General features: G+C 35.1%; 1 protein-coding gene across 4 annotated transcripts in view; it reads right to left on the bottom strand.

Annotated features, from left to right (window-relative positions):
- Positions 1–10,701: 10,701 nt before the first annotated feature.
- OSBPL6 (oxysterol binding protein like 6) overlaps positions 10,702–24,737 on the bottom strand; it is a 95,667-nt gene continuing 81,631 nt past the window's right edge. For all 4 annotated transcript variants that reach the window (XM_070731834.1, XM_070731837.1, XM_070731836.1 and 1 more), the window contains 9 exons: positions 23,522–23,775; positions 21,509–21,646; positions 21,043–21,106; positions 20,673–20,751; positions 18,709–18,853; positions 16,433–16,577; positions 14,954–15,080; positions 13,448–13,570; positions 10,702–10,870 (listed from right to left, as the gene is read on the bottom strand). In XM_070731834.1, coding sequence (XP_070587935.1) covers positions 10,762–10,870; positions 13,448–13,570; positions 14,954–15,080; positions 16,433–16,577; positions 18,709–18,853; positions 20,673–20,751; positions 21,043–21,106; positions 21,509–21,646; positions 23,522–23,775 — 1,184 coding nt within the window. In that variant the 3' untranslated portion in view covers positions 10,702–10,761. The remainder of the gene's footprint in view (positions 10,871–13,447; positions 13,571–14,953; positions 15,081–16,432; positions 16,578–18,708; positions 18,854–20,672; positions 20,752–21,042; positions 21,107–21,508; positions 21,647–23,521; positions 23,776–24,737) is intronic.

Genomic DNA, 24,737 nt, shown 5'->3' with positions numbered 1-24,737 from the left:
CAAGTTGTTTTTCTGTTTGAGAAAAATACCCTTATTTCCTAAATATGTCCAATTAATAATGCAAGTAGAGCATTAATAATTTACATTAAATGTTTTCTAGTATGAAAGAAATAGGTGCCCATAGGTTTGATCTGCTCACATAGTAAGCATAGAAACATAGAAGTCTGACGGCAGAAAAAGACCCCATGGTCCATCTAGTCTGCCCTTATACTATTTTCTGTATTTTATCTTAGGATGGATATATGTTTATCCCAGGCATGTTTAAATTCAGTTACTGTGGATTTATCTACCACGTCTGCTGGAAGTTTGTTCCAAGGATCTACTACTCTTTCAGTAAAATAATATTTTCTCATGTTGCTTTTGATCTTTCCCCCAACTAACCTCAGATTGTGTCCCCTTGTTCTTGTGTTCACTTTCCTATTAAAAACACTTCCTTCCTGGACCTTATTTAACCCTTTAATATATTTAAATGTTTCGATCATGTCCCCCCTTTTCCTTCTGTCCTCCAGACTATACAGATTGAGTTCATTAAGTCTTTCCTGATACGTTTTATACTTAAGACCTTCCACCATTCTTGTAGCCCGTCTTTGGACCCGTTCAATTTTGTCAATATCTTTTTGTAGGTGAGGTCTCCAGAACTGAACACAGTATTCCAAATGTGGTCTCACCAGCATTCTATATAGCGGGATCATAATCTCTCTCTTCCTGCTTGTTATACCTCTAGCTATGCAGCCAAGCATCCTACTTGCTTTCCCTACTGCCTGACTGCACTGTTCACCCATTTTGAGACTGTCAGAAATCACTACGCCTAAATCCTTTTCTTTTGAAGTATTTGCTAACACAGAACTGCCAATACAATAGTCAGATTGAGGATTCCTTTTCCCCAAGTGCATTATTTTACATTTGGAAACATTAAACTGCAGTTTCCATTGCTTTGACCATTTATCTAGTAAAGCTAAATCATTTACCATATTGCCGACGCCTCCAGGAATATCAACCCTATTGCACACTTTAGAGTCATCGGCAAATAGGCAAACCTTCCCTACCAGACCTTCCCCTATGTCACTCACAAACATATTAAAAAGAATAGGACCCAGAACAGACCCTTGTGGCACACCGCTTGTAACCTGACTCTGCTCAGAATACTCGCCATTCACAACAACCCTCTGGTGTCTATGCTTCAGCCAGCTGCAAATCCATTGAACTATCCAGGGATTAAGTCCAATCTTCACTAATTTATCTATCAGCTCTTTATGTGGAACCGTATCAAAGGCTTTGCTGAAGTCCAGGTAGGCAATATCCACGGCACCACCTTCATCCAACACCTTTGTGACATAGTCAAAGAAATCAATGAGATTAGTCTGACATGCATGGGCAATTTGGTTCAATTTTAAGGAAATGATGGTGATTTTAAGTGTCATTCTTACATTTCTTGCTCTTATAGGAAGTGTAACAAACATTTTAGTCAGCAAATACAAATAACAGAAATGTACCATTGCTACCAGTGATAAGAGAAAGATTTGGTTCCACTTTTACTTATTCTATTTATTCCATAAATAGCTAACATGCAAGCTAATAAATGCTATTTTGTTTGCAGCAGAATAGAAATAAATATGTTTTAAAATGTGAATATCTATAATCCTCTGCTTGTGACATACAACATGATCTGAGCTTCATCTAAGTCCTAAGAATTGATAAAAATGATTCTGGTTAAATAGCTCCCAAAGGTGTGTCATGTTTTTTAGGATGTTTGTTAACGAGAACTGTTTTAAGACTTGTTCCAATCACATTGTAAGACATGGTGCTACAAGATTATAGATGACTATAAAGTGTTCACAAATTCACTTAGCAAGGCAAATTTTCCTGTTCTCTAAAATTTTCCTGTTCTCTAAAATGCTGAAGCAATCTGAACAGGCAACAATATTTAATCCCCAATCACTGAATACTATCATGTACTGTTCCACAATGAAATAGGAGTGTCTTTAGAAAAAATACAACTAGTCAGGCAGCTTTTTAATATCAACTGTTCATGGTAACTGGTTTACATAAACTATTTCATCTTTGAAAATTACCCATATTTTTAATTAACTGACTGGTTGAACTCTTTGCAGCATTCTAATAGGTTAAATAAACATGGGTTCTAAAATCCCAGCCGTGTTATTTCCTTTGATCAAATTAAAGCGAGCCAAGAAACTTAATTTGTCTTGTGTGAAAATTCTATAAATCATTGGCTATCACATACTTCAGCATACATTTATATATTTCAAAGTTTGTCTCCACTTCCAAGGAACTTGATAATGTATGTTCCCAAACACATTTAATATAAATACAGATTTTATAATTTTAGAAAGAAACATGATTTTTTTTTATGCTATACTAATATGTCTTTTGCGCATAGTTAAAAACAAATTAGCTAACTAACGGTAATCCTATTTTTTTAAAATCTACAATGCTGTAAGAATGTACAAAATATTGCTCTTGTGGCTTACATTACATTATTTGGCTCTGAAGAGGTATAACGTTTGTGTGGAACACATCAGGAACCAAATATATTCAGCAATTTCCAAGCATTTCTGAGGAATTAGCAAGCAGATTGACATTTAATAGGCTAGTCTATTAGAAACAATGATCTTTTTATTCAATGGCATTTTTTATAAAGGTATACATGAGTTTTCATATTCAAGGCTGAGGATAAAGACCACAGAGTTTTGCAAAATGATCCTGTGCAAGTATCAGTATGTTCAATCTTATTTAGTTTTAACATTGGATAGTGGGATAAAGACAATATTGAGTTTCGGTTGCTGAAAATAAGATTCAAATTTCTGTTCAGTCAGAGTTCACTGCACAAGTTTGGATCACTGCGATCGTTACAATGTAAGATTGCAGTCAAATTGCAACACTGTTAAAAAAAACTTTCTGAAACAAAGTATCTTAAAAGTGCTGTGTGTTTGTGAAGGTCAGTTTTCTCACAAATTAATACATTCCTCTGCATGACATTTATCTGAAGATGCAGACTTCTGATTAGTTGATAGTATAATATGGTAAGTCAAAGAAGTGGCAAAAATATATATTTGGTCTTAGGAACTCTGAAAATGATTAGTGGGGTTATTGACACGTCAAGTCCCCAAGCATTCTTCCTAATGCCAATCACTTTAAATTATGCTAGAGAAGACAATAAAGCAAAGCCATGATTTTATGGCACTAGGGTGGCGTAATTAATTTTTTAACATTGCTTTCAACATTTGCAACATTTCTAATTGAGACTTAATGCTGCTGGTTCCAACTAGAGTTGATTACAATTTGCCAACTCGCTGTAGGACAACTCGTCACAGCTAACTTATTGCGGGAGAATAGTTACATTAATTACCAAAGAAATGGTGGAATAGAATCATTAAAGAATGAAAAAGCAGGGACAGACTGAAATGGCAATGACAAAAATTAACTTTTTAAAATTTATTTCAAATAATTGAATTGTTAAACTGTTTCACAATGAGCTGTCCTGTGATGAGTTGGCCATCATGAGTTATCCCATGGCAAATTGGTTGCAAGTTGGCTGTGGCAGGTTTGTCCTATTTCGCTCTAGATGTGTCAGACCACAACATCCTCCTCTTGTACCAACATTATGCAGCTTTGATGGCTCTAGCTAGAGACAATTTGAGAGAGACTGATAATTTACTGGATGGGGAAGGGAAGCAGTTGATAAATTGTTTCATAATACTGTTTCTTATTTGAATACATATAATTTCCAAAAAATATATGGAGCTCAATATTGTCTTTTAAAAATCCTGATAAATAAGGTAACTCACAAAAAGAACTTTACAATATATATTATTTTATAGGGGAGCAATTCTTTTGTTAATTTGGATGAAAACTTGACAATCCTGGGCATGGACACAAGTCACATTCTGTTGAAATAAATAGGAAAACACTCATAATACGTTGCTTGCATTAAAATTATTACATATTACAGAGTAGCCGGTTGCAAAATTGGCACCATTCCATTCTCAGAAACACAGAGATGGCTGAGAGAAATGTTACTGAAATTTAACAGGGTTGACTTGGTAGACAGAATGTGGTTATTGTTCACTCTAATTACCGGTATATGCAGCATTAGCTCAGAACCAAAGCTCCTTTGGGGTAACCACAATAATTATTTATGAGCTGTGAAATTCTTGGGAAGCCTGCAAAATTTCATTTGATTTGATCAAGGACTTCACCTAAGTGTCCCCTCCAAATCCTGACTTTATTTTTTTTTCTACCAAACTCTCATTTTGGAACTCTTATTTCTAAAGAGAGAAAAACTGAGAAGTAACAATAATTAATAATGATAGTTATATGATAATTATTCAAGTATGTTTTGAGCCAATATGCCCAAGTCTACATTCAGCCAATGCCGAGACTCCATGCTAAGACTCAGCAGTGCATAGCAGAGACAGGGATGGGACTGATTGCTGTTACACAACTGGGCATCTCGGTCTGCTTCTGGATTCTTAAAAAGCCTTGTTCTTATTTGTTCTCAAAAAAACAGAATTCCCCAAATTTGCCATTAAAATATGGATACTTTCAGAGGGATCACTGATTGGGATGGCCGGTAGGGTATCTTGAGGGGAGAGAAAGCCTGCAAAAAGCAAAGTGTATAAGTCAGAACGGGTACTTGATTGTGATATAGCTTGATACAAACACTTCCAATGAATATGGAGTATATTAAGTATGGAAGCATATCACAAAAAATTAGATGTTCTGGAGATTTTCCTGAAGCTTGTTTGAAACAGGTTACAGAAGAGCTCCATTTTTCAATTTTGAAATTTAATAAAAATTTCTACCACAAGTTCAAGCCTTTGCAGAAATTCTCATTCATCTTAAGTTAATTCTATAATTTTCATTTTTAAATGCATATTTTATCTGTTTTAAATGAACTCCGACTAGCAGATTTTTTTCCCTTTTTGGAAGTATTTCTTTTTGTTTTTCTCTGAAAAATTTACCTGTTACCCCTATCATATTTTATAGGTTTAGATGAAATAATCAAATATGTCTGCAGATGTGTGGTGAATGAATGAACTAGTGTGGTGAGTTTGCTCATGCTGTTGGTGTGAATTTATGGAAGGATTATACTGTCAATTATAGCTAAATATGATATACAGTGATACCTCGTCTTACAAACGCCTCGTCATGCAAAATTTTCGAGATACAAACTCTGGGTTTCAGATTTTTTTGCCTCTTCTTACAAACTATTTTCACCTTACAAACCCACCACCACTGCTAGGATGCCCCGCCTCCAGACTTCCGTTGCCAGAGAAGCGCCCATTTTTGCGCTGCTGGGTTTCCCCTGAGGCTCCCCTCCATGGGAAACCCCACCTCCGCACTTCCATTGCCAGCAAAGCGCTCGCTTTTGCAATGCTGGGATTCCCCTGCAGCATCACAAAAACACAGAAGTCCGGAGGTGGGGTTTCCCATGGAGGGGAGCCTCAAGGGAATCCCAGCAGTGCAAAAACGGGCGCTTCGGCTGGCAAAAGGGGTGAATTTTGGGCTTGCACACATTAATCGCTTTTCCATTGATTCCTATGGGAAACATTGTTTCGTCTTACAAACTTTTCACCTTAAGAACCTCGTCCCAGAACCAATTAAGTTTGTAAGACAAGGTATCACTCTTCTTGCTTCAGATTTAATTTAGAACTTTATGAAAGCATATCTTAAAATAAATGCCACTGTGAAATGATTTAAAGAATATCCAGATTTTTAAAAAAATATTCAAGAAATCTGGATGGGCTTTTTTCCCCCCAAAGAAGTTTAGACTCTTATCTCACCATGTCCTGCGTTGAAAACTAAGAGAACCTCTAAAACAATCTTGCAAGACAATTTGCAAGATTTATAAGTCAGTCTCTAGATTACAGTTCTGTCTTGTGTAGAATAATATGAATATGCTCGGAATGAACCTGAATTTTGTCCCATTTGTGGTATCTTTGGGTCAAAATGGGCCCATACTGCTTAATCTTCCTTTCATCATTATCAGGAAATGTTTCAGATCTAAAATTGGAAACCTAATTTATATTTTAGCTATCTTACTAAAAAGTGTAATGTGAAAACTTTGCTTGACCAAATCCACCATGGGCAATAGGGATCAGTGCTGGGGATGCAGTGGTTAGAATTAAGTATTACAAACTACTTTTGCTGACTGCCAGCTATCAGCAGGTTGGCAGTTCAATTCTCACTGACTCAAGGTTGATTCAGCCTTCCATCCTTCCATATTGCTGGGGTCAATATGATGAGGCTGTAAACCACTTAAAGAGGTCTGTGAAGGGCACTGTGAAGCGCTATACTGTATAAGTCTAAGTGCTATCGCTATGAACCCAATTAGTGTTCATTCTGGCAGTGTTTCCCAACCTTGGCAACTTGAAGATATGTGGACTTCAACTCCCAGAATTCCCCAGCCAGCATTCGCTGGCTGGGGAATTCTGGGAGTTGAAGTCCAAATATCTTCAAGTTGCCAAGGTTGGGAAACACTGCATTATGGCATATGAAAGAAGCAAATGGTAAAGAGCATTAATTAACAAATGAAATAAAAATAGTTTTATGTCTCTGAAAGGTGAAAGATGTAGCAACTAAAAAACGTAACGTATTTTTTACTCTATAAGACACACTCCCCCCCTCCCAAAAAAGTGGGTGGAAATGTCTGTAGGACGAATATTGCAGTGGGAGGAGAGGATTGGTCAGGTGCGTCTTATAGTGTGAAAAAATACAGTAGAGAATGGAATTGATAAAAACATGTATGGAAGTTTCATTATGAAGGAATAAGTTATAATATTATAATAATTATAATTATATATAATAATATAATATTTATTAGAAATTGATGTTATCTAGTTTGCTGAAGGTGCATATGAATATAGGAATGCATAAGCTGGTGAGAATTGCATCAGGGATGAGTTTTGAAATAAAATATGCAATATTCTGAAAAGGTTCAATCGGGGGGGGGGAATACTGTTAAAAGGTATCAGTGAACAGAAAGAAGACAAGAGTACAGAAAAAATGAGTAGGCCACATGGAAAATGAATAAAAAGTATAACCGGTAAGTATAAACCTCTTCACACATTAAAGCAGTGTTCACTTGATTCTTTTTTAAATGAAGAACTAAATTACTGAAGGTACAAAAATGCTGAAAAGTTCAGAAGGTACAAAAATGCTGAAAAGTTCAGAAGGTACAAAAATGCTGAAAAGTTCAGAAGCTGGATGCCAATCATTAATAGTAGTCTCAAAAAATGGATCTTAAGAAAAAATAGTTTGTGGACATACACTAAAATATTAAAAATGAATAAAGTCAAAAGTCTGTGAATGAGCAATACATGGGCAAGAGAATCATGATGAGGAAAATATATAATGTATATTTAGAAAAAAAGTTGCAAAGAATGCAGTCACTGATAGCAGGGAGTTGTTTAAATAAACAAGGGAAAGAAAATGCAGGGCAGTTAGGATGGAAACAAATAATTGTTAAATAACTATAGAGGTATCTGTAGAATGAATTAGGACTGATAGGCAGTGATCTCTAGAGAACGAATAAAGACTGAGCTGTAAAGCCAATGTATGAAGGAGAAGTAAATGGATTCAGATGAAATGGATAATGAAGGAAAACTATAATTGAATGAGCTAATGAAACCCTCAAGAACTTATAGTTGAGAAGATTTAGAACCAAAGACAATCTCTGAAGTGTGTTGAAAGCAAGAATGGTTTGTAAGGATAGAAAAGTACAGTGTTATAGTGAATTTTATGGGTGTATATCTTCATATGCTCCTAATCTCATTTCTCATTACTAATTCTTATTCCTTTTTCACATTTTGCATTCACCTGAAAGGAAATGGCTTGGACATGCAGATGAATTACAATTGTCTCAAAGGAGAACGGCTGTAGTCCCGTAGATTTAAATCAAACCTGTTACATGAATACAAACAAGCATTTGAAGTTTAGCCACTTAGTTTAATGGCTGAGTTCACAGAACAGGCTCAGGTGGTTAGCTAAATGGACCGATTATCTAGGTGTGTATAGAGATCCATTTTGGTCTGGCAGATTAAGGCACCAAACTAGAAAACAGGAGACTGTAAATTCTAATCCTGCCTTAGACATAACCAGCTGAGTGGTGAATTACTACCTCACAGAGTTGTTTGTGGGGAAGAATAGGAGGAGGATTCTCCTATTCCAGTATGTGGAATATTTTCACTGCCTTGAGTTATTTGTAAAAGTAAAGGTGGGATAGAAGTAAATAATAAAAAATAAAAATAAATGTTATAAACTAAGCAAATGGCCTGCCTTTAAATAACATGCCAGTCAAGCTTAAAACTAATCAACTTTAGTATGTTATTTGGGGGCAGCATGTTATATCAAAGTTAGCTTGATTTATCAGTGACCTTGTTAAGTACCTGGTCTCGACATTTTACTAAATCATAATATTAGTTAATATTTATAACTTTTTTATTAATAATTCCCAGGAGGTTATTGAAGACTGAATATAAAAGATGGAATGTTAAGGCATTCTTTCTCCCTATTTTTACCAAGATTGACTAAACCACGGGTCCCCAAACTTGGCAACTTTAAGACTTGTGGACTTCAATTGCCAGAATTCTACAGTCAGCTATAATGGATGCTGCCATCTCTTTTCTTGGAAAAAAAATTGGGGGTAGGGGGATTTTTTGAGGGTTTTTTCCCCTCCCTCTGCGCATGCACAGAAGCTGAGCTTCTGGCACTGTGCATGCATCGCCATCTTGATTTTGTCCTTGGGGGATTTGGGGGAAGAAGGAAGCGAACCGACAGCGAGGTAAGTTAGATCCCAACCCTGCGTTGTAGGGATTACTACGTTAACCAAATCCCCAATGTGACAGTGGCATGCTGACAGCTCCTGTTGTATAAGGACTATGTAAGAGTCCATGCATATTTTATCCTATGCATTATATTTTCTTTTCAATTTGTTTGAAATGTGCATATCCACAAACAAAACATTCCACTTCTGTACTTTTGAGGCTCATACTAGAATATCGTGCATATTTTAAGCCTTGGTCAAATACAAATGATCCCAAGTTGTAACTTGGGGTCACTATTGTGAAATCGCAGCCAGATAATAAATGTCTAGCTAATATGGTGCGTCCCAGCTGGAAATAACTTCAATAAGTTAAGACCCTATTTTTAAACAGGCTGTCCCTTATACAGGTGTGCTTATTGAGCAGAAATGGACATGGGGGAAATAAGATGAGTAATACATAGAATGAATAATCAAATACAGTTAGTTTGCTTTCGGGAAATCATAGCCACCTCTGTGCCTTTACAGAAAAGCAATAAAATGCACTCAATAAAATACAGTTATGTGCTATGAATATACAGAAATGTTATTTTTGAAATATATACAAGAAAAACTTTTCTATTGCCAGTGTCCAAGATATTAATAAATTAAACAACTGGACATAAATGAAAGACAAGTTTCTATTAAAAAGCATTAAGATTTTTACCTTATATATTGATTTTAGTAAAGCATGGTAACCAATGGTAATTTTGAGGACAACATCATCCAGGCTCTTTCCACATATAGATCAAAATGTGCTACATAATAGCCATTTAGGTCATTTCTTCATCCAAAAATATAATTGCTTTATGAAAAAGCAATAAAATATAATTTTGCATAAAAATGATATTAGCAAGATTCAACTGAGAAAGTAGTGCATGTATCACATTCCTTCTCCCAGCAATTCCCGAAGAGGTGAGAACAAAAATATATAATGTACATAAGAAAGCATGAATACATAAGTTATCAGGATGATTATACCCCTGCAGGATGCTTTTCTAATTTAAAAGATGTGCTTAGTATTCATGCACAGTTTTAGATAATTTTAATTCTATAAAGGGTTATGAAAATGAGACAGAAATGAGAAGTCATGAAAAGAGATGATATATTTTTCACAGCATTAGGCATTGAGAATATGAACTTAGATTAATTTCTCAAGATAATTACAAAATTAGCCAGTTTCCTTTTAATTTGCCTATATAGAACCACAACCTGCAAAGATAAAACATTCCCAGATCATCCTTTTGGTTTACAATTACAGTTCATTTTCCATAAATAATACACTTTATCCATCATTTAAAATATGAACAAAAATCCCGGTGTTTTTAAAAATCTGCCCTTGAGAAATAACAAATAATTACATATTTTAAAACAACAACGTACAATTTGACATTGTTTTTAAGGCATGAAAAATGGCATATGAATGGGAAGAGCTTCTAGAAAAGCATTATGTTGTTTTTGATATAGCCAGTCCAAGCACAACACATCAAAAAAACCAACCTGACTCTAGAAATGAACAAGTGTTTTAATGTGAATCAAGATTCAATAACTACATGTGTAGACATTCTAGAACTTAGTTATAAGAAGATTTGTTTTATTGTTGAACTCTTTGTGTCTATTTAAAGCACCAGATACTCTACAAAGCATCTTTGGCCAAATTAGTACATGCTTCTTTTATGCTGCACTTCCAGTATCTCAATAAATAAAAGGGTTGTGGGCATTTTCCTCCCTTCTGTTCAATTTAATGATCACAGAAATGTTCAGAGTCTGGGCTAATGCACTTTTGGAAGTCTATTATAAATTGGATGTAAAAGCAAAGGAAGGTTTCCTGCAGACCCACAAATCACCAGCAGCTATAAGAAACATGTTGTGCATAGTGGTTTCTTTCTTTGTTTTTCTATTTTAAAAGTATTATATGTTGCTAGATCTATATTCTCAGTTTACCAGAGTGTGAGCGTTTCTATTTTACTAAAGCCAGGATCCTTTCGGAGTTCCCAATAGGTGTCATTAGAAACCCACGCTTCTCTCTGATTGGCTTCAATAAATTTTCTGTAAAATTAAAAGAGTTATTGGTTAACATAAATTCAAAAATATTGTTTAAGAGATTAGAAACATACTTCAATTTAATTTACTGGTTGAGGAAACCTTCTGAAAAATGAAATTGCAATAAAACAATCCATTTTGTTTAATCATAAATCAACAATCAACAAATAAAAGAAAAACATCACAATTAATTAGAATAAAAAAAGTAAAAAAATATTTGTTCTAAAATATATAAGAAGGATTAGGAGATATATTATGGCGTACTATACAAACTGTACCATGGTACTTAGCTGTGGTCAAAGATGTCAAAGCACATTGGCCTAATAATAACAAGATAAAACAAGTCAGAAGGAATAGGATATTCAGTAAAGAATGGAGATAATAATTCTTGGTGAGTGTCGGGGTATCATGTTTCAGCATTTCAATTATTTCTCCATCATGTGGGCATATCTCTGTTCAAAAGGGATCTTTCAGCATATCTCTTCAGTAACCATTATTGTATGGGAATCTAACCAAGGATGAATTTAAATTTTCGAATCATTATGCAACTAAGGTATTTGGCTGATTGAAGAAGATATGTGGAGTGGCTCAAGGAGTTGTTTCTAGATAGAACTGATAAATCAACCTACAACTCTAAATCAATGGCCCATTGTTTGAGATCAGCTTATGCACAATCATGTTAAGTAGGCACACAATGAGCAGCTTGAAAAAGAATCAAAAATTTGGTCTGAACTCTTTCAAGACAGTTGCTGAGCTTGGATGTTAGCTGAAGATATTTTAATCGCTGCCGACATATACAGAGATCCTTTTGAGAATTACAAAAAGTATAAAGCCAAAGCGGATTTAGGATAACATAATTGGTGTGAAAGTTATGGTTGCCTGTAGCATGGAAAATAATCCCCAGATGTTTAAAACCTATTTTGTTAAATAATTATTTAGCTGCCAGACATGTGCAAAAACCATGATTTTGATTTTAGAGTAATTAATTTTTAGTTGATCTTCTTGACAAAGCCCACCAAGTATAAAAAGTGACGGCCTGCAGGAGAATCTGTGTCTGAGCTCTTGTTTTCTTGCAAATTTGTCATTATTCAAACTATGTAACATCATCAGTGGTCCTTAGACAATCTCTGTCTAAGGAAACAGTGCAGCAGCATCTGCATATAAAATAAATGTGTCTACTTCTCAATTTTGGGAGATCAAGAGATGGGCTATTCAACATGTCTATAAGAGAGTTAATGAGTGGCTTTCTCTGAAGCCTGTCTGCTCATCAGCCAAGATATTCTCAGTTACAATCTAATCCAGGAGCTTGTTGTTACTACATATAATTTACTAATTGGCTAATGGGCCAATAACCTCTATTTTTCTTTTTCTTTTTTGTAGATTGAAGTCATCAAAGGTAGGCCCCAATCATCAGAAACCTTAGCATATTTATCAATATAGGTGAATGGGAAAGCCAAAATGGGTCCCCACCAATCTAAACTGTTTTGAATGCCTTCCACTAAAATGAACTCATATTCTGCAGCTTTATTCAATTTCAACTGTTTAATTAATTTCACAATCTCAGAGCCTATCACGGGAAGGGATGTAGGAGTCTTACACTCAATTCAGTTTCTTTAGCCAACTTCTCTACTTCTCCATTTGGTGTTAATAGGAATCCGCACTCTTCTAACCAACCCTGATTTGATAACATAAGCCACGCAGCCAAGAACAACTGATTTCCTGATTTAAAGAATATAAAAATGATCCTCTTTTTTATTCAACCCAGGATGAGTTGCTGCTCTGCTGCTCTTCAAGAGGAAATATAAACATATTATTATATGCCTATCATAACAGGTATATATACTTTGTTATTATAGGCAAAGAAGAAATAGGCTTTGATAGAGTCTTGGAATCAACTCTGATTATAAGACTTCAGCTCTATCTGGAAATGCATAATTATTTAATTTGCTTCCTCTAATTTACAAATTCTGTCTTTTATACCTGCTTCAGTCTGGGGACACCACTTCATATTGTTGTATACACAGAAGGAATTACTCCATCCGAAGAGGGATTAGACTATAAATAAAATAATTATTTGGCAGAGAAGGAGAAAAGAGATTGAATTTTACTCTTAGGTACTTGGCAGATTTTTGTTTTTCTATGTTTACAAGGTTACATAAAAGAGAGGTACTGCACATACACTTATTTGCTTGGACAATTCTCTTTATCTAACTAGGGGAAATTTTATGAAAGATAGTGCATGCATAAAACACCAATCTGAAGATCAAACGTTAATGTCAGATCTCTGAATTTCAAAAATAATACAATAACTACATATTACAAACTGATTTCATAATCTTTGATTCAAATTTATCTGAGGAATAAGTCCCAAGGCTACAACCAATTTTCTCCCTATGTTTTGACACAATTTTGAAAATAATTCAGTTGTACAATAAGAAACATGCAGATGTTACACAATGCAAGAAAGACCATTTCTAATACTAAAAACATTATTAGTATTTTTGTTAATATTGTTACACCATTATATATACCAACTCCATTGTGTTTGTACAAGAATCAGAGAGAGAAAGAGAGATTACTTACTTAAAAAATTTTGGTTCATGTTCCTCATTGTTTTCCTCTAAATAACGTCTCCGGCATCTCTGGAGTTCTTCTAGTCTTTGTTTTTCTGCTGCTGCTGCTTCTAAATTTCCATCTTCCAAATACCTATAGTTAAGAATTAAATCTTTCAGTAGATACATGCTAACCTTTAAAAAATAAGAACATAAAAAGAGCCCTGCTGAATCAGGCCAAAGCCCATCGAGTCCAGCATTCTGTGTCACATAGTGGCCCACCAATTATACATAGGTGTCTTGAACAGAAAGAGAAGGCAAAACCCTCCCTTTCCCTTGACCCCCAACAAATGGTACTCAAGGGAATCCTGCCTGCCTTAACCAACATAGAGGCCGCACATGTAATTACAAAATACACAAATCCCAAGTTCAAGAAGAACTTAAATCACATTCTATATTATGCAGATTAGATAAAATTGATACCCCTATCATTCAAGTAAGTACAGTGGTACCTCATGATACGAACATAATTGGTTCCAGGAGGAGGTTCGTAAGGTGAAAAGTTCGTAAGATGAAACAATGTTTCCCATAGGCATCAATGTAAAAGCAAATAATGTGTGCAAATCCTTCAGGAAAATCCCAAACTTTAGAAGGGAGGCGAACAGAGGGCAGGGAGGAGCAGCTAAAGGGGGCGGGTGGAAGAAGCAAGGCTAGGCTAAAGGGTGAGTGGGAAGGAAGAAAGGCAAGGGGGGCGCCCCTCCCTTTTCTTTCTTAAAAAGACACTCCCCTCAGTGCTTGCAAAAACGCCGAGTCTTTTCCTCCCTCTAAGCCACCCCTCCCTTTTCTTTCTTCAAAAATGTGGAAAAAAAGAAACCCCTTCATCTTAGCAGCAGCGGCTTGGGTTCGTAAGGTGAAAATAGTTCGGAAGAAGAGGCAAAAAAATCTTAAACACCGGGTTCGTATCTTGAAATGTTCGTAAGACGAGGGGTTCGTATCTTGAGGTATCACTGTATGCAGTATTTTGATTGAATTGGCATAAATACCATGTTTCCCCAGAAATAATATTGCCATGCACTCAAAAGCCTGATCGGGCTTATTATCAAGGGATGTCTTATTTGAGGAGAAACAGGGTAAGATTAAATTCTAGTCTGCCTCCCTTGCAATATTCAGTTGTATATTAGCAGAGATAGTATATTACAAAAAGTATTTATGAGGTGGGATGAGGAAGAATTAGTTTAGTTTAGTTTAGTTTTATTGGATTTATATGCCGCCCCTCTCCGAAAACTCGGGGCGGCTAACAGCAATCATAGACAATATACAATAATAATCCAAAGATTATTAAATAGATGATCCCTGTCGGCTGCACTTTTTATTACGTAGTTCACATTAAAATATTTTAAATACTTCTTAAATTGTCTGGAGCAAGTTTTCACTGAGCAGCACTGATTCACATGTCAGATGAATTTTTTAACATTAATGTTCCCTATAATATTTAATCAAAAGCAGACATAGCCATTTTTAACAGTGTACTTCTTGCCTTTGATCTGGCCTGAATCGAGCATCTGTTTTTGGAAGAAGGTCTTTCAGTGCAGGATCTAACTCATTCAGTTCAATAGCAAACCTTGTGAAACCATAGTAATGCTCATAATTTGTTGGCATGGAACCTGTATTAAAAATTAAAATAAAGGTAGTGATTAACTACTGTGAGTAAGCACTTGATCTACATGATAAAAGAAAATATCTGTACCTTGATCTTCATTAAACACCCTATATGCAACAATGCCAATTCTCAAAACTCTTTAAACAAATGGTTTATTTGCAGACCTTATTCTACCTGTTGTTTAGATGACATAGGACATGGTGCACTGCTCATGTTGCTGTCAAGATATGCTCTGCTTGGCTAGGATCCCCATGAGCTCCTCCAAATTTTGTCCCCGTTCTAAATAATGCTTTTATGTGGCCTACTATTGCCTCCAACAAACTAGCAGCTGCTGCCTGAAACTGACCAGACCTTAATCAATTTCACACTAAAGGTTTTGCTGTCATAAATGCCCACATTGGTTATAAATTGCATTTTTATTACTATTAATAATTGTCATATTTGCAAATGATTGCTATTCAAGGCAGACTAAATGAGAACTACAGTATCTGTATTGTGGGCCACCTTGAAACATCTCAGATTTAACAAGACAAAGATACCATAGTTCAAATTCTCAATCAGTTCTCATATCACTTCTGTTAAATCACAAAACCAGCATATAAATTATAGGAGAACTAGGAACTGACTCATAAATACCACTTTTGGAAAGTTAGAAAAAACTTTACTATCCCATAGCTACTAATTTTGGAAAATTAGAAAAACACAAGATTTAGTTCAGAAGGTACAACTTGTATCCTTAATCAAACACTATATTTTTCCATCAATAGAAATATTGCATGAAGCCTGCTATATTATTTCTACTTTCTCTTCCAATGTTGTTTATCTTTTTAACATTCAATTTCGCAAAATTTATCATTCAAATATGGGGGAAAGCTAACTGCAATTTTGTCCTAACCAATAAATCCCATTGACTAAGTAAGTGATTATTTCTTTTTTCAAAGAAACTACTGCTTTTTTTCCTGTTCAGCTTGAAGAATATAAAAAATGTTTATACTGAAAAATGCACATTCATTTTAATAGCAACAATGGCATTAAACATTTGCCACCATGCTCAAAATATTACATGTTTCTTCATACAAATATTCCATTTAAGAAGTTATAGCGTTTTTGCATTATCCCTGCTTGATCTTAGAACATATTATGGAACACACAGCTTTTTAAATAAGCTGAGTTTGATTTAGATTTTATCATGGAAAGATATAAAGGACAGCAATGACTTACAGTTTCTAACCTACAATTAAGGTTCCAATCTATCATATCTAGTATACTGAGAAGAAATCCCTACGTCCATAATACTACTCATTTCTTTATTACTTGTTTAATTATATTTAGAATTATATAGATATCATGTATTACCAGGCCTCCATATACATTTTGCTGAAGGACCAATTCCACAATATAATCCTTCATGCCACTTTCCAAAAAGGCGATGAACCACTTTTCCTTCTTGGTCCATGACAACACCTTGAACTTCATTTACATTGGAATTCCAGTAATTCACCTGAAAATGTAAACCAAATAGTTTGGTTTTATTAAATGTAAAACAAATTAGCTAACATCAAGAGTATCTCTGCCCTCAATGAACAGCAAGAATGCAACCCCCATTACTAAGAACACTGAATAACTCCTTGGATTCTTCATATGCAGTCCCATGAGAAAAAGATGTAATTTGTTTATGACCCAATATACTATGTATGTGAGTGCTCTGAGTTATGACAGACTTCTAATTTAAAAGGGGATTGTAACATCAAGGTCTGCTTCTACAAGCTGCTCAAATTCTGTAGAAGATCATAAAAAGGTAATTGCTGGGATAATGGAAAAGGCTGTGAAAGCAAGATTATTTTATTTATTTATTTATTATTTATTTATTAGATTTGTATACCACCCCTCTCCGCAGACTCGGGGCGGCTCACAACACAATAAAAACAATTCCTGACAAATCTAATAATTTACAATTTAAAATTTAAAATAGTTTAAAAAACCCATTTTTAAGCAGACATACCTACAAACATACCATACATAAATTATATAGGCCCGGGGGAGATATCTCAGTTCCCCCATGCCTGACGACAAAGGTGGGTTTTAAGGAGTTTGCAAAAAGCAAGGAGGGTAGGGGCAGTTCTAATCTCTGGGGGGAGCTGGTTCCAGAGAGTCGGGGCCGCCACAGAGAAGGCTCTTCCCCTGGGGCCCGCCAACCGACATTGTTTAGTTGACGGAACCCGGAGAAGGCTCACTCTGTGGGACCTAATCGGTCGCTGGGATTCGTGCAGCAAAAGGCGGTCTCGGAGATATTCTGGTCCGATGCCATGAAGGGCTTTATAGGTCATAACCAACACTTTGAATTGTGACCGGAAATTGATCGGCAACCAATGCAGACTGCGGAGTGTTGGTGTAACATGGGCATACCTGGGGAAGCCCATGACTGCTCTCGCAGCTGCATTCTGCACAATCTGAAGTTTCCGAACACTTTTTATTTTATATCTTATTCAAAAGTACTTTAGCCTTCTTGACAAGTAAAATCATTTTGTAGGGCAGATTTCTTCCTTCTAAAACATTTGTCTGGAGCTCAAAAAAGAAAACAACATTCTTGGTTGGTAATTCAGCCACAAGTGGCTTTTCTAATTTTTCTTTTTATAATTATCTGCATGTAACTATCAAGGCCCATGAACTCCAGTAAGGTTGGGACCTAAAATATTAATTGTACCACTGGAAAGTAAATTAACAGGTCACATCTACATCAATCTACACAGGAATGAAACTGTTAAAGGAAATGTATATGCATCTCGTAGCACCTTAAAATGAAGACAGAAAATCATTTACTCATTTCAATATTGCTTGTACTGTCATCCACAGATCCATAAGTCAGAAATTCCGAGTCTGCGGAGAGGGGCGGCATACAAATCCAATAAATAATAATAGTAGTAGTAGTAGTAGTAGTAGTAGTAGTAGTAATAATAATAATAATAATAATAATAATTATTATTATTATTATTATTATTATTATTATTATTATTATTATTTTGGGTGCCATAGAGAAAAGGGGGAAGATTTTCCTAAAATTGTTTTGTCCGGTGTTTTTGCTATTTTGCTTAAAGAAAAGTATTTATTTATGGGGAAGGATTGAAGAACAAAAGCTAATATTAATATTGAAAATTACAAGATTTCCTGTTAGACTTTTCACTATCATGCTGAATTGGTTCATATAATCAAGTGCAACTTCTAGATTCACAGTAATATTTTACAGAATCCTTGGGAGTCTGGCAGTATAAATATTTAATAAACTGTTGTTGCCGTTATGCAGACGACTTAAATAAAATGGTGCAGAGCAATGTGATTTTATATGCTGAAAGTTCTATTATACATCACGGTCAACCACAGAGCTCTACAAGGTATTTATAGATTTGTACCAATAGACATGCATAAAGACTCCATTAATTGTGGCTCCCAATAAGAATATATAGGAATGTTGCCACTAAATTTATATGCTCTCTGGCAGCTAATTCTCTCCGCTGAAAAAGAAGCCTTTCAAAGCCAGTGTGCTACTGGTACATTTCCAGATGCTCCTGTGAACAGGCCATTGGTGGCATGCATAGTCCCTTCACTGTTCATGATGATGATCACAGTAAAACTACCTTGATAAATGTGAGCTTACAAATACAGACACTGCTTTTTGTATTTCTAATGGTTACTTCTCCATAATGCTCTATCCATCTTCTTCCACTCAGGATGTTGTGTATGCAAGTAGTGACTTTGTTCCAAAGATAGCAATCACTGTATCTGGGAAGAGTAATACATTTCAGAATTACCATTTGTAAAGTCATGTGCAAATAAATCTCACTACATTTCCGATATTAAATACAACTCACAAAGAAGGAAAAGGTGTACCTCTTCATCAGTTATACATTTATATTCTACATTTTCTCCATCTATGTCCACAACAATATTTTACTATCAATTCTTGCATCACCATAAAAAGCATCATAAAACAATGTTAGTCGAACATGGCTCTATATCCATCCCCAATTATATCACACTGATTCCTAAACCTACCAAAAAACCCTGGGGAAATAACAAAAAGTACCATATTTTAGAGGATAAGACACACCTTTTTCACCCCTAAAGGAGGGTGGCAATGTTGGTGCCTCTTATACACTGAATAAAGCCATTTTTGGCCTCCCAAAGCCCTGCTCCCACATTCCATTTTTGCGAAAATTAGGTGCGCAGAGAGGTTGTGAGGCCTCCTGGGGGCTGGAGACAAGTAAAAATGCTCCCATTTTTGCATAAAACAGGCCTGTTTTTTTTTTTTTTTGCAAAAACAGGGGTGTTTTTATCTTCTCTCAGCCCCCAGAAGCACTCTGCGGGCCTTCAAAACCCCGTGTGCCCTGTTTTTCACAAAAACAGGCCCATTTTTGAAAAAAACTGAGATATGTAGAGGGTTTGAGAGGCCTGCAGATTGCTTTTGGGGGCCAGGGAGGACAAAAAAAAATTTGTCTTATGTTTTTGAAATCTTGGTGCATCTTATAGTCTGAAAAATGTGGTAAACACTGTAAACAACAGGTCTGACAAATGTTTTCTGGAACGTCATCTCAAAGTGTGGGATGGTAAGGATAAGAAACTCCTACTCTAACAGATTCTTGACCTTCAGGTCTCTCTATATGGAACTAAGTACTTCCACTGTCCCTTTTCCCCATACAAGCTCTGTGCAAAATTAGAGCATTTTTAAATGATAATTTGGATTGTCAAATATTTTCCTGTAATCAGGTTTTGCAGGGTACTTCTGATAATGGAGGTACTAACATCCACATAATAGAATATTTTTAAAAAACAATTTTTACTCTTCCAAAGTCTATGCTTACATTCCCACAACAAAATTAACCGTAAAAATGATTTAACATGAATGATCCACTTGCAGCTTGCAGTTCTGCAAACTCCTTCACTCCAATCATGGTCTTGGATCATTCTGTTGCTTGTAAGCAGTTCAAAAGATATTTCTAATAGAAGCTAATAGTAAGCTGAGACAGATAAGAATTAGACAAAGACCGCCAGTGTTGTAAGTGATTGTAAGTAAGTGTTGTAAGTAAAGTTCTGGACTGTAATTACATAGATCCAAATTCTAGTCCCTTGTAAACTGCAGAAGCTCACAGAGTGATTTGAAGCCACACAACACAACCTATCACCCAAGTTTGTTGTGGAAAAAAAGGAAGGCAGGATAACTATTTAGTTCTCGAACAAAAGGCAAGCTATAAATCTAATAAAGAAATTTAAGAATAAATTAAAATTTCAGCTGTCTATAGCTTACATAATGGACTGCATACTGATGAGAAATCTGAGTCATATTTTTCAATTTATTCTTCTAGTTTGCATTAATTTTGTATGAAGCAAGCCAAATTATAATATGTTGGCATTAGGTGATGAACTGCAACATGCTTCAGCATAAACATACCAAACAAAAGTAAGACTAAAAAAATGAACTAGGTTTTCTCCACTTTCCCAACACACCCAACATATTTCATTTTAGTATGTGTGTGTGTGTGTGTGTGTGTGTATATACATATGCATACATACACTAAAAGGAATATAGACTAAAAATACTTACTTAGGAAGTGTCACATTCAGAGTTCCAATCGGCAATATCTCCATTGATTTCCCCCAGAATTTGTTTTTCCATCTAATATCTAAATAGAAGAAATGTAAGAAGAAAAATGCTATATAAATTTATTCATCTCACATATCATGTAAGCTAATACATCTTGTTCTAAACAGGTCAATAGGTTAATCCAGAGGCAGAAAACGGATTTCTAATTTCATAATGTAAAATAATAAACAGACAAACAAATAAATAAATAACAATTGGCCTTTGCTAGTATTGTAACTGTTTAACTACATTTCAACAAGGGAATTGTATAAAATTTAATTTTCGTTTTTAACTGTAATTTGATTCATCTACTTGTAATTCAAATATATACCTTGCCAAAACACAAAATTCTTTGATTCACAGTGACAGGCAGAAATGGGTGGGTGATGGCTAACCTGGGGGAAAAAAATATAGAAGTAATTGGACAGCAAAATCTATACAAGATTTTAATTTTCATCACCCTTTGAAAAAAAAATCTACGCAACTACACAAAGAGCATGAATGCCAAGCTGAATTCTGCCATATTGGATTTTAGCTAATATTGCAAAAACAAATATTGTTTTAAAACAAATCTAAGGATCTTCTTTGCAGCACTTCTGAAATCAACAGAATAGAATAGAATAGAACAGAATTCCTTGCCAAGTGCGATTGGACCCACAATGATTTTGTCTTGGTGCATATGCTCTCAGTGTACATAAAAGAAAAGATCAAGATGAAATGTTTTAAATAACTCTCCTTTCCCCCAAAATTAAAGTCATACGGCAATATTTAACTATCCTTCTTTCAGCAGATCATACCTGCTCTGAGAAAAATCGAAATCCCTTGTCTTCCCTGATACACTCATAAGTTTCACCAAGTAGAGGGTTAAAAGGCTTGCTTCCTGCTCTGTAATAAGTGGAAGCATATCCTGAAGTTGCAAAGGCAGCAATAAGGACCTAATTAGAACAAAACAAAACAGTATTTAAGAAAACAATTCTGAAAGAGGCGGGCTTGACATGTAGAGACTGTATAATCAACCGTGTTCTTTTCTAGGGTGCACCTTTGTTCTGTTTACAGCAATGGATCTATGGAGATATATATATATGTATCAGTAGTGGCCACCAGATTGTGCAATTTACGCACAACAGCTCCGGTGCCAGTCCTTTGGGTACCACCATCTTTTTTCTTTAATTTTTGGTATGAATTGCTTTCTAAGCATGCGCAGAAGCAAAATTTTGCAAGGGGACACTCTCGTGAGATTTTGGCACATTTTTGCTTCCGGCACATGCACGGAAGCAAAATGATGCTGAGGATGCATGATCAAGAATCCTCATGCTGTGCACGCAGCACACCGGTAGCAGCAGGTAAGAGCAATCTGTCCCTGGCATGTATTATTATTATTATTATTATTATTATTATTATTATTATTATTATTATTATTATTAATTAGATTTGTATGATGCCCCTCTCCGAAGACTCGGGGCAGCTGTATGTATGCATGCATGTATGTATGTATATATATATATGTGTGTGTGTTAGTTCTTATTTCTTCTGGAGTGCAGCAAAGATCTAAATCAAAACAAAAAGAAACCCAGGGCTAATGCTCTATTGTTAGACAAAAATGCTTTTAAATGCAGGAAAGAAAAATGTAAGAATGTTATGTCTTGAAGACTTAAGGGGAAGACAGGATGGACACTGAATCTACGTTGTATATCTGTTTATGTATAATGTAATAAATAATGTAATAATGCACTTACAAAGTCACAAAGTTCTGTGGAAAAACAAAAGAGGAATGTCAAGATGAGAATCTGCATCTGAAGATAATACAGTGGCCATATTTAATTGTTGTGGGAAATCACAGCTTATTATGAGGTGCAGAAGAAGAGGCAAACCAGAAGGGAGAGAGTTGGACTCGGGCTTTATGGAAGCAGTGTTTTCTATTCCTTCCAAATAGGATCACAGTATAAACTTTTGTATTGCTTTGAGAACAAACCAATTTCCCAATTTCAAGTTCTCTTTTCAGTCGCCCGGGAACCAGAAGCTCCAAATAAATCAAATCATTTCAGGGAGAAAAATGTAGTTGTTGACTATAGTAAACTTTTCATTCATACATGTGTGCATTTGGGAGGAATATCCTGCAGTAACACATTCCTTCTTGTATTTCCAGAACTGGAACATACTCTTTCCTTAATGAATTTCTCCCATATTGGTATTTGATCGCTTCTATTTTTAAAAGTTGCTAACAAAAATCTACAGCTACTTTTTAAAAGGCAGTATTGCAAGAGAAAACCCTGGAGGTATAATTAAAAGAAAGAAAAGAATATTTCTTTACCTTTGAAGATATATCATAGTTAAGTGTCTTTATAGAAATTCAACTCACAATAATTTGGGTGTATTTCCCAGATGCAGAAAATGGAATATTATTCATGTATATAAATAATAAATGTAATGGAAACAGTTCACCAGGACTTTTCCTATGCAAACTATAATCATATTTTAATGTATATATCTTTTTTATATAGCTTCCATTCTCAGAGAATGAAATGTTAATAATTGGTACTCGGGCAAGACTTTCCAATATAAAAATTCCCAGTACCCTCTTTCTGTCAGAATATATTTTTTGTTTCTCACATAGAAAAAGAAGGGCAGGCTATCTTTTTAAGTATGTTACAAAATACATTTTATAGGCAAACAAATGGTATTTTTGTATAATTTAGAGGCCCTCATTGTGCCAGCATCACTCCTTTTAGAGAATGCAAAATACCAGAGGTCTAAGAGAGAAGGAACACATTATGGAACACCATGATATGTTCCATAATCAGGCCCATTACCATACGTTCATAGGGATCATCAGTTTCAGCAGCTTTGTCCAAAAGTTCACTATATTCCAGTTCCTCGCAAAGATGTTGCAAAGTATTCAAAGGCTCATTGAGTTCTACAGGCATTGATACTTTGGAAAGGTCCTTCCCAATATTATTTCTCAAAATGTTCCATAGATTAATATTACTAGTATCAGGGGAGGGCGTTGGAAGACATGTCCTTCGTCCATTTCTGAAAGCACCTCCTGTAAGTTCACCATTCATTACTATAAGAGAAATAGAACAGAATGATCATGAAACCTATACAATGTGGTGATATATACATATATGCATATAGTGGGTATATGTTTCTGTGTGTGGCATGTGTGTATACATGCATATGACATGATATTACATAAAACTATAGGTAGTTCTCAATTACTGATTCATTTAATGACCTTTCAAAGTTACAAGAGTGCTAAAAAATACCAGCTTAACATCCAGTTCTCACATTTATGACAATCTGTCTGTTAATTTTAACTTGCTAATTTAACCCATATTAAGATGGCCTCAAAACGAAAGAGAAAAGCTGAAGCAAAGGAAAACTGAATTAAAATCATAACCATGCCTGCAATTCCGCCATTTTTACTTCATAACTGCTTTGCTTAACAAGCAAGTCATAGATCACAATTGTGGTAGGACTACCTGTACTTTGAATTTTTATTATCTTAGTAACTGTCTTACATTAGTCTACAAGCAAGCTTGTAGCCTACACTAAGGAATTTCCTTATTTTGGGCCACAATTTCTTTGCTTTTTTAAAGTCAACTAACCAAATGCAGCACTGAAGTCATATTGTCTCCTGACGTTATAGATTCACAAAGGTTAAGTATCAATTTTTAAAACCTGTTTCAACAATTGAGGCCATAGCCCTCCCTTCTATCTGAGACTTGTATCATTACAGCTGACTAAATCTGGAGTGCCTGGAAAAAACATTAAAAAGACATTTAAAACAAATTTAAAAGAAGAATGATTAAGAATGCTCCCAATGAAGCTTTTTTTGTTGTTGCACAAAATTTTACAAGGCATCTAGGTGTCATTATTTTATTTATAAAACCACATAATGCCATATTGCGACTTTACCTAGATTTTCCTTTGCTTTGACAAGTGTACATAAGAAACTGTTACAGAAACAAGATGAAATAAGCAGCTTACCTTGAAATATTCAAACAGCAAATATGTGCAGGGGCA

The sequence above is a fragment of the Erythrolamprus reginae genome, chromosome 1 (genome assembly GCF_031021105.1).
Source record: "Erythrolamprus reginae isolate rEryReg1 chromosome 1, rEryReg1.hap1, whole genome shotgun sequence".
NCBI classification, from domain to species: Eukaryota; Metazoa; Chordata; class Lepidosauria; order Squamata; family Dipsadidae; genus Erythrolamprus; species Erythrolamprus reginae.
The sequence above is the reverse complement of the archived record's forward strand: the minus strand, read 5'-3'. Positions and strand labels throughout refer to the sequence as shown.